The sequence below is a fragment of the Microtus ochrogaster genome, linkage group LG5 (genome assembly GCF_000317375.1).
Source record: "Microtus ochrogaster isolate Prairie Vole_2 linkage group LG5, MicOch1.0, whole genome shotgun sequence".
Classification (NCBI taxonomy): Eukaryota; Metazoa; Chordata; class Mammalia; order Rodentia; family Cricetidae; genus Microtus; species Microtus ochrogaster.
In genome coordinates, this window is record NC_022031.1 from 44,024,061 (window position 1) to 44,035,405 (window position 11,345).

Consider the following 11,345-nt stretch of genomic DNA (forward strand, 5'->3'; position numbering starts at 1 on the left):
GCTCGCGAACTGGGTGCCAGCACACAGAGTGCAGACACGGGGGTGCAGTGCACGGCATAAAACTGTACACACCACACCACACTACACACACACACACACACACACACACACACACACACACACACGAGGTGAAACAGAGAAAGAGGGAGCAATACATGAAGGAAAGGAAACAGGAAAAGATTTAACCTACTTCCTGTCTAGGTTATTTGTAGTGAATCTCTCTCTGGGTTTAGTCTGATACAGTAAATGTCAAAAGCCCATGGCTGAAGAGCTTCTATCATGAGAAATAAATACTGCTATTGTCATTATCATTATTATTATCATTATTTTGCTAAATGAACATGACGGGTCAGCCAAATTGTCTTCTGAATAACTTTATATTGGTACTGCTCTCATTTTGAGGCATAGAAGCTTCTTTTTAGGATTCAATGGTAACTGTGGAGATGCATAAGGAAGCAAAGTGCTTAGAATAATTGCTGAATTCTCAGCCAAAGATGGGACATCTATATCCTCCCTCTGAGACTCAGAGACTACCACAGAAGAACGTAGGAACTGGAGGGAAGCTGAGGGTGGGAGGGATGGGAAGAATGCTGGCTTCTCATCCTGACTTAGCTGCTTCAGGCCCGAACTCATGGTGGGTGCGAGTACCCACACAGCATGGGGCCCATCAGCATCCTGTTATGGGGGCTGAAATGGGCTCAGAGTCCCTGCCACCACTGAAGATTTGTAAGCAGAGAATGGTTGATGAGAAAGGGAAAGATGTTTTCTTCAATGGTATAGTTTCCGATAGCTGGCCATGGTCCTGTAAAGAAATCTCCTGTGTTCTGTAAAAAGCCTTAGTGATAGAGTCAAAGGATCACACACCAAATATGTCAATGAAGCAGAAGGGAGACTAGTGGGTAAGAGAGGATAGCGAGTGGGAGGAGCAGGGCCTCAAGGGGGGGGGGAATGAAAGGTGAATATGATCAGAATTCATTATCTATATGTATGAAAATATACTGAACCCCATTATTATATATAATTAGTATGTGCTAATAGAAAAGTTGAGGAAAACATTTCTAAATTTTAAAAGCTATGATCTCAAGCCGGGCGGTGGTGGCGCACGCCTTTAATCCCAGCACTCGGGAGGCAGAGGCAGGCGGATCTCTGTGAGTTCGAGACCAGCCTGGTCTACAAGAGCAAGAGCTAGTTCCAGGACAGGCTCCAAAACCACAGAGAAACCCTGTCTCGAAAAACCACAAAAAAAAAAAAAAAAACCTATGATCTCAAATAATGTAGGAATTATGCTATATTGCAGAGACATTTTCAAGCTCTCTTCTTAACATTATCCCTTTCAGAAGAAGAGACCATACAGGTTATTTCACTAAACTCTAAGAACAAAACTGTTTTTTTTAGTTTCTGAGAATTATAGAAATAATCTCAAGAAGTTCAGGGTTGAGGAAAGGAATGGCTAGAGTCTTTTTACCAAACACAGTGTGAGCTGACATTGCCTGTAAGTCACCGCTGTGGGTCCTACAGCCCTTTCGTTGGCATGGCATATGCTAAAGGAAGGTGGCATCCCTCAGGTGGGCATCACCCTTCAGATCATAGTGAAATGTGAGGAGCGTGGATGCTGTTGAGGCTGCAGGAAAAGCTGACGTAGGCAGAGAAAAATGGGGAAGCAGGGCAAAACGTGATAGCAAGACAGTGTGTGCAGAGCCCACCCTCCCAGAATCACTATGAGAATAAGTGAAACCGGCTCTTCGGACACGGATCGGACACGGACCCTGGGAACCTAGGAACTCTCCTTTTCCACAAACCTACTGCTGCCCTTGTTGAAGGCCTGTCTGACAAATAAAATGCCAGAGGAAATTGTTGTCTCTTTTCTATTTTCAAACCATAAATAACCCTCGTTTCCTGGAAAAGATTGTCTAGACAGAACTATTACCCCTTGAACAAGCCACAGACCTGGCCTTTAAGAACCTTACTTGAAGATGTAAGAAATGCTTAACCACTCAGACTTTTAGAGCCTGGGGGGGAAAACTGCCAGGCATGATCAATGGATGCCTGCTCTCTCGGGTCACAGCCCCTAAGCCTGACTATTAAAGATGCCAGTTCTCATTGTGATAAAACACGTTCTCAAAAAGCCAAGGGAAGGAAAATTATTGTAATCAATACAGATCAAAATGAAACCGTACAGAGCCACAGAAAGACCAAGTATTATATAAACTCACTCATGGATGGAATCCAGTACAACTTCAGCAAGCTGAATGGCAGTGGAGGGTAGGATGGAGAATGTTGTTCAATGAGTACTAAAGATAAAGGTAGCTCTAACAATAGGGTAAGGATCAGCTTTTTAAAGACTGATTTAACTCCTTAGTGTGTTTTACCTGTATAAATGTTAGTGGACTGCATCCATGCAGTATTCCGGAGTCCAGAAGGCATCAAATCTCTCAAAACTAGAGTTGCAGATAGTTGTAGGCCACCAAGTGGATGATGGGAACTGAACTCATATCCTCTGTAAGAGGAGCCTGTGCTCCTAAGCATTGTAGCGTCTCTCTACCCAATATACTGTAGATTTAAAAATGCTAGGAAAAAGGAGTTTGATTATTTTCAACACGAACGACAAATGTTTGAAGAAAAAGCACATAAATGATTCTTTGGTGACTTAAGTCATGATGCAGATGATTCAAATGTTCTACAACATACACATGTCAAATATCACAGGGTACCCCTTAAGTATGAGTAATTTTATCCTTTTATATGTCAGTTAAAAATTGCTTTTAACAACAACAAAAGGAATCCTGCTTATCAGTGGTCAAACTTGCTGAAGCTAAAACTGTGAAATTTCAACTTCAACTCCATCAAGGACCCCAGAGAGCAGATTAAAAAATTAGAGGTAGCATATGCAACAAGCTTCTCAGCTAAACAATAACCAGATAAACACACACACGCATGCACAATACATTCATGCATACATATGTAAATGGAGACTGTACATGCATTTCCCGGCCACCCAGATCTGAATAATCACACTGATACTATATTAATTACAACACTGCTTGGTCTACTAGCTCGGGCTTCTTATTAACTAACTCTTACATCTTAAATTAACCCATTTCTATTAATCTGTGTATTGCCATGAGGCTGTGGCTTACCAGAAAGGTTCCAGGCAACTGCCTCCTTCGGCAGCTACATGGTATCTCTTTGAATCTGCCTACTCTCTCTCTCTCTCGATATCTCTTCCAACTTGGCTATAGTCTACCCTGCCATAAGCCAAAATAGCTTCTTTATTGACAATGGTAATAAAACACATTTACAGCATACAGAGGGGAATCCCACATCATACATACACAAACACATATGTATATACACATGCTCACATGTGTACTCACACACATTGACAAACACACACCAGAATGCACATACACACACACACACACACACACACACACACACACACACACCACCAAAAAATATGTCCCTGGAAACAGTGAACTTGTTATTTTATGAGAAATAGGGAATCTGAAGTTGTGCTTACATTTATGATCTCGAGATCAGGAGGTTACCCTGATTTATTCAGTTGGATTAAATGCAATCACAAGTGTTTTTATTAGATAGGCGAGAAAGTCAGAGTTGGTGGAGTAATGGAATAAGGTAAGTGCCTGAGAGCAGGCAACTCCTAAGTGCCAGAAAAGATAAAGAATGAGTTCTAGCTTGGACTTTCCAAAGAAAGCTTCATCTGAACTTCCAACTTGCAGAACTTGGTGAAAATTCAGATCTGCACTGTTTTAAGCCATGCTGTTTATAGCAGTTTGTTGGAGCATCAGCAAGAAGCTAGTACCATTGACAACACTTGACACCACTGACAACACTTGACTTTAATCTCTTTTCTATTTTCTCCTTTACTATTTCCCCCATCAAAGAAAACAATACAGTGACATTTTTGAAATAATATTTTTATTTTCGCTTCTTGTGGGGAGCTCTGTGAAATCTCGCTCATTCTCCCTTGCCGTGATGTTATAGATAATTGCTTCTTTGAATTTCTAAATAAAAATAGAATGGATATGTTTTCTATAGGAAGGGGAATCGCTTACGATACTATGAGGCTGGCGATGTAGCTCAGTTGGTAGAGTGCTTGTCTAGCATGCACAAAGGCCCAGGTTCAGTTCCCAGCGATGCATTAACCAGATGGGCCAGTAACTCCCATAATCTCTGTACTTAGGAGGTGGTAGCAGGAATGCCATGAGTTCGAGATCATCCTGGGCTGCATAGGGAGTTCGAGACCATTCTGGGGCTCCATGAGATCCCGTCTCAAAAGCAAAACAAAACCCAGGCAGCATTCTGGGTAGTTTGTACATATGGTCCTGCCTCTAGTTCTCAGTCAAGGGTCCTGAGGGTCAAAGAAGCTACACTACTCATGTGAACTGAGCACCAAAGCTGGAGCCCAGGGCATGGCACTCAAACTTTCAACTCCTCCCTCTAAGACAATGTAGCTGCTAAAGTGCTCACACAAAGTAATAAAAACACCAACGGTATAATCGGTCAAGATTTGGAAGAAATGGTCATTTAGGAGGTAGGCTTCATACCCTGAAAGGATAAAGGTGAAGGGACAACTTGACTTTTGAAACCTTTTTGAAGGTGTCATCATGAACCCTCCCAACTGCTTCTTCTCTGGGGCGAAAACCAACTGACAGGTGCATGTCCTCACTCTGATATCTTTCGACTCTCCTTGTAGGGGTGTTTGCTTTTGGACTTTTTGCTACTGACATTTTTGTAAACGCCGGGCAAGTGGTCACTGGTCACCTCACACCCTACTTCCTGACAGTGTGCCAGCCAAACTATACCAGTACAGACTGCCGGGCACACCAACAGTTCATCAGCAACGGCAACATCTGCACCGGGGACCTGGAAGTGATTGAACAGGCGCGGAGGTCCTTCCCCTCCAAGCACGCTGCTCTGAGCATCTACTCCGCTTTATACGCCACAGTGAGTACGGGGGTCTGACTGTCTCCCCAAGCTGAGATTTGATAATCCCGCACTTACACCCTCCCAGTTTCTAGGTGGGACAACTTACGGCCTCGTGAGTGCCCAAGAGCTGTGGCCAAGCTCCTGGCAGGGTGTGGGGATTCCACCACCACTGCCACAGTTTTAGCTGGTTCCTCAGAAGCATTCCTTCCTTGTGGCTACCTGTAGGTTTTCGAGTGTGGACTTGGGCGCGTGGCTGGCATCACAGTACACGGGCCAGGATTAAACATACGTATCCTGCCCTCTAGTAACTTTCTTTACTGCTTTGTTAGGAGCTGGAAAATTCTAGAATTTAAGACCCCAAACTTCACTTCTCACCCCTGCCCAGATAACATGACCTTTGATCATCTAGGGTCATGACTTAGCAGAACAAAATTTATTTTTAATTATCAATAATAATAATAGTAGTAGTTATTAATATTATTATTGAGTATTATTATAAATAATGTTACTAATTATTAAAATTGTTGTAATTAATTAATTAGCTCTCATCAGAGGAAAAGTGATGGTATTTTCTTATTTTTTCTATGTTCTAATTAAAGTCCATGTTGGAAATGTTATATTTTATCTTTGATCTAGCTTCCTTTGAACCCAGAACTCAGAAGCACGACTGTTGGCTTGAACACACACACAAGCCGATTCCACAGATCACTGGTGTGTTTTACCAATGGAAGTAGTCATTGCGCAGTGAGTCCCGGTAGGGCATGGAGAAGGAAGACAGAACTGTCTCCTTTCAAACCACCCAGATATTCGGGGATGCCCTCATCTTACTCCCTCAGCCCCATCTGCAGGGGGCAGCAGTCATTCTCCAGCCAGCCACTGCGGGAGGCGCATTCTGGCTCTGTGCCGCTGAGTCCAGTCCTGTCATCACCTGGGCCTCAACTGCAGATGTGCAGGCAGACATGAGACTAGTGTCCTGCTCTGGAGCCACACTGCACATCTGGACCACCCTGAGGTCCTCTTCCTCAGGCTTGAGACAGGTGGTGCTGCTGAATCACAGCTCACCTCTGGTGCTCCTGACCATCCCACCTAGGCATTGGAAGTTTCCTAGTTAATCCTTTGGGATCTTCTCTGTAATGACTACATGTCAAAATAAATCCAGCTACCCCCATGTTAAGGAAGCACAAATACAGAGAATACAGATCTGCTGTCTCCCGCTTAAACATCTTTCTTTCTTTCTTTCTTTACAAAACAAAGGAGGGAAATAAGCCAGGAATCCTCTGGGGCACTTAGTGTGTTTTCTCATTTTCAGAATATGGATTTGTTCCTAAATGAGCTAGAGCATCATTTATATAAAGCCATGTGCTTCTGCCACCCGCTTTCATCTTTTGATCAGATTCAAGTCACCACTGTGTGAAATTAATCTTGATAATGCCATTATACAAATAAATCGGTAACTTAAGACAGTGTGTCATCTTCAAATGAGACCTAAATATTGGTGGCAGCAGGAGGAACCAAATATGGCAGGACACACAGCACATGCAATGCAGGCATCATCCGAAGATTCAGTTATCAACCCGTTCAAATCAGGTTTCACACTCAGTTAGATAAACCCGGATACAACATTCCAACCGGGTCAACAATTTCTGTTGTGTACTAAATCATGCTTTCAGGATTACTCAAGACTGATGGATATGCTAATTGCCAGGTTTCCATGCTGCATAGAGGTACTGAAACACTACACGGTGCACATAAATATCTGTTGGAGGAAGCCCCCAAAATAATCACACAGAAACTGTATTATTTAAATCACTGCTTGGCCCATTAGCTCTAGCTTCTTATTGGCTAGCTCTTACATATTCATTTAACCCATTTCTAGTAATCTGTGTATTGCCACATCGCTGTGGCTTACCACGTAAAGTTCCATCTGGCTCCGGCGAGACTACATGGCTTCTCTCTGACTCCGCCTCCTTTCCCCCAGCATTCAGTTTAGTTTTCCCCACCTAACACTGTTCCCCTATAGCTCTGCTATAGGCCCGAAGTAGTTCCTTTATTAGCCAATGATATTCATAGCATACAGAGGGGAATCTCACATCAAATATCTGCTATTGTTATGTGCCAAATAGGAAGAAAATGCTAATAAAAACATTGTTCAACAGTTGCTTCCTAGGTACCAGTTAATATGGCAAAGGATACCAGCCAGGGGTCTGTGTTCTTAATGGTTAATATTTTTATGGGAAAGATCCATAAAAGACATACTTAGAAAGCAATATATAAGCATTAAAAATCAAATTGAACAAATATATTTGCATTCAGCATTTTAAGTAACAATTCCCACCATGTCAGGATACTACAGTATTTTATAATCTACCTGATTTTTGTGTGGCTCATGCTACATAGGATAAACAGCCTCCTTTATCCCACCAGGATTCATGCTGGTATTGAAGCATCTTCCTATAAATTATCTTCTCATGTAATATTGCCAGATGCATCTATGTGAATGTATTTGTGCTCGAGATAACCAACAGTCTATAGATTATAATCTTAAATATCAGCCTTTCCTTGTGCCTTTTTAGAGTTACTAAACTCACCATATTTGATAAGAAATGACGAGACAAGTCTGTAGTCCCTGAACCCACATGGGAAGCTGAGGCAGGATTGTAGCAAGTTTAAGACCAGGCTGGTCTATGTAGAAGTCCATCCAAAAGGAAAAGAGAGAAATGGTGGGTCACTAGTGTCCTCTGCTGGTGTATTACAGCAATTACCGAAATGATGATGTCATTTGCTAGAAGCAGGTTTCTTAATTCCGGACATCAGGGGTGATAATGACATTTGACAACAGCAGCCCACATTTCAAGTGGCAGTGAGCACATCTTTTATCTGGTTCAGGTCCCTCCCTCTTTCACATATTGTGGCATACAGGAGAGTTGAATGTTTTACAACGCTCTGAAGTAGACAGATGGATAGAACAGATCACACTTGTCCCTGATGTGAGAGCCAACTTCCAGAACAGCAGTGACCCGTACTCAGGATTGGGCCATTCAAATTAGGTCCATCGGTCAGCAGGTGAACAATTTCATAGCATGGTCCCAAAGTCTGCAGACGCCAGTAGTACTGTGTGGAGCAGCAAAGTGTATGGTGTGAAGTCTCTCATCTCCCTGATATCCTCTGCTACAATCTCGTTCAATGAAAAGGTTTAATTGATACCCAGGATTTTAAATCGATTTTTAAACAGCAATCACACAATTCTCTGGTTCTTTTACGTAAAAGTTGCGTGTTCTGAAACCAGCCATTATACTTCGGCAATTCCTTCTGTCAATATAGCTTCTGTTCACACACTCACTGCGATGTGAAAGTGACTAACGACCCCATGTTCATTGTCACTGCTGAACTGTTTCCTGTCTAACTAACTAGCTTCGTGAAGCTGTCCAAGGAGACGTAGCTGCTAAGGTTCCCTTTGTCAAGGCCTGTTTCTGACCTGGCACACGAGTGCCTTCATGTGGATGCAGCAGAACAAGGACTGCCTGCTACTCACTGGTCTCTCTCCCTCTGCAGATGTACATCACAAGCACAATCAAGACCAAGAGCAGTAGGCTGGCCAAGCCAGTGCTGTGTTTGGGGACCCTCTGTACAGCCTTCCTGACGGGCCTCAACCGGGTCTCAGAGTACCGGAACCACTGTTCCGATGTGATCGCTGGCTTCATCCTGGGCACCGCAGTGGCCCTGTTCCTGGTAGGTGGGCCTCCATCTCTCCCTTTCATCCCTTTTATGTCCTCTGTGTAAAGTCACAGTGTGTTGAGTTTTCAAGATTCCAGTCTGAGTCATTATTCCTCATGTCCCTGTCTTCTGAGCTGCAACTGTCCAGAGAATATGCATGCATTTCTGCAAGAACAGAATCAAAGTACCTTCCTTTGAGAGGTCTGGCTGACCATGTGTATTGAGTGAAGGAGAATACTATCCCCAAGAAAGAGGTCCGTATTTTTCTTCAAGCTCTCAGCTTGGCCAGGAAGAGAAATAACACGGTGCACACTCAAATGAGTGTTCTAGTATTGACAGTCAAAGTCCTGTGCTCAGGAGCCACATTTTTCTAGGCAAAGGACAGAGGGTGAAGGCCACTAGTAGGTCAGGCTCTCTCCTATAGCACTGAAAAAAAAAAAGTGGACATGGACCCAGAACTGTCTTCGTGTACATGTATCTCCTCTCACAAATACGGAAATACGGAAAGCCTGCAGCTAACCACTTGCCTTTTAGAGGCCTCTTGGCCTTTTATTTCAGCTAAGTGGCATTTGCATTTGACCTCCCTGAAGAATGTTAGCAAACATAGCTGCTGCCTCCGTGTCTTCACAGCCCTGAGGATGTTTTAGTTCTTCGAAGAGATGGACACCTATCTATGTGCTCATCTGGAAAATCCCTTAATCTGGCTTGGCCTGGAAAAGAAGAATCTGTGCTCATTTTTACCTTGTTTTATCCAGTTTCACTGAAGTGTGGTAGGATATGGTGGTACACACTGTCTGATTTGATGACCTTGGCATCTCTGCTGCTTTTTCTTTCCCCTTCACCTCGGGCAACTGTAGAGGTTTAATTTCTTTTCCTAGTTTTGGATTTCCATAAAATCACATAAGATGTATCTTCTGGCACTTTACTTCCATGATAATTTTTATCTGGAGACACATTCATGTTGTAGAATGCAACAATTCATTTCTTTCTATGGCTCTGTAATATTATATTTCCAGGACATACCAGAAGGGTGCAGTTTTGTTCTTGGGTTGGTTGTTTTAACAACAGGTCACCAGGCAGATAAACTCACATACTCTACATAAAATAAAACCACTGTCAATACTAAGATCCTTCCCAAAGAAGAGAGGTCACTAAAATCCCCAGGGACCTTCTACCCATCCCATCCTGCCCTTTATAGTTCAAGGCCCTTTAAGACTAGCATCGCACGTACACTCATTTTATACTCATCTATTCCTGTGACGTAACTCTTTTTTTCCTTTCTACTCTAACAAAGCAATACACGTGTGACTATCCCGGCCTCTGTCTCAGATGACCAGCTGTTTTTCCTGAGAATGTTCACACGCTTTTTTAGAACATGATCTGTTGTCCCTCAGCATTCCCTCCATCAGCCTCCACCTTCTTTTTTATACTGGGAGAAGAGGAGAGGCTGGGGGGCAAATTCTCTAGGTGAAGTCACAGAAAATGCTCCATGATGCTGGTAGCTCATTAGAGAGAAGCCCTGGGAAAGATTTTGAAAGAGAACAGGAATTACATGTAACCTCAAGAAAACAGTGTGTTTCCCAAGGGAGCTCGCTGGCACATAAACAAAGGCAGGCTCGGAAGAAGAGTTGAACTTCTTAACATCCAACAACACTAGAGCACACTATCCCCAGCCGAGAAGAAATGGCCATGTAGACCGCCCACACAGTTGTATGGAGTCTTTGAGGGATGATGTCCATGAAAGCCTGTGGGCTGCTGGGTGCCATGTGCAGATTCTGCATTAAGATTAGACTTGCTTTTTCTTAGTGGGTTGCAGTTTTTCCCTACCCCTCGGTTATTGTTTAGTCTGGTTTTGCTTCCAGTGGTTTGACAACTGTTGTCAGTTTTGCACCCATCTGATGGTTTTTACTTAAAAATCCAGATCTGCTTCTGAATTGCTGCCTGCTCACTTGCATGCATATATCTACACACACCTCAGAGACATGCATCAATCTGGGAACAGGAAGGAGAGTGGAGTTAGAGGAAGAGTGGAAGAAACCAGAACAGATATCTGGGGAGGAGACAGAGAGAAGCAAAAACCAGGGATGTCAGCATAATCTTTGTTCACCTTCCATACTGCTGTCAGTATCTGTTTCCCATGAGGAATAACACAGGGAAAGAGGAAGGAAACTGTTACCTGAGCAATTACTGCATGCCCTATACTACAAATACCTCAAATTGCATGTTCCTAGGGCACCCAGCAATAGTTTGTCTTCATTTCATTGTTCAGGAAATTGAGTCTCAAAATATATAAGGCTCTGACACCTTCACCTTCTACCATTTCCTACGAGGCCAAAGTTTTAAGCCTAGCTGTAGTGTGAGGTGGAGGCGAGCCAGGTAAAAATGTTTGTGTAAATGTTCTGTATGGTTTGAAAAATTACAGGAAAGTTTTAACATTAGACATATAAACAAAGGTGCAGAATAACAAGAGAAATTATAGAAAGATGAAGATTAATTCAACACAGGCAGAGAAGATAGTAAAAATTTATGACTCAGGTAGGAAGTAAGAAAAGTAGACAATCTTTCACAGGAAACTTTTTAATGGAGAGATAGATAGATAGATAGACAGACAGACAGACAGATAGATGATAGATAGATGATTGATAGATAGATAGATAGATAGATAGATAGATAGATAGATA

At 42.8% G+C, this 11,345-nt stretch overlaps 1 protein-coding gene across 3 annotated transcripts in view; it reads left to right on the top strand.

Annotated features, from left to right (window-relative positions):
• Plppr1 (phospholipid phosphatase related 1) overlaps window positions 1-11,345 on the top strand; it is a 225,256-nt gene that overhangs the window by 207,509 nt on the left and 6,402 nt on the right. For all 3 annotated transcript variants that reach the window (XM_026786794.1, XM_026786795.1, XM_026786796.1), the window contains 2 exons: window positions 4,718-4,968; window positions 8,503-8,679. In XM_026786794.1, coding sequence (XP_026642595.1) covers window positions 4,718-4,968; window positions 8,503-8,679 — 428 coding nt within the window. The remainder of the gene's footprint in view (window positions 1-4,717; window positions 4,969-8,502; window positions 8,680-11,345) is intronic.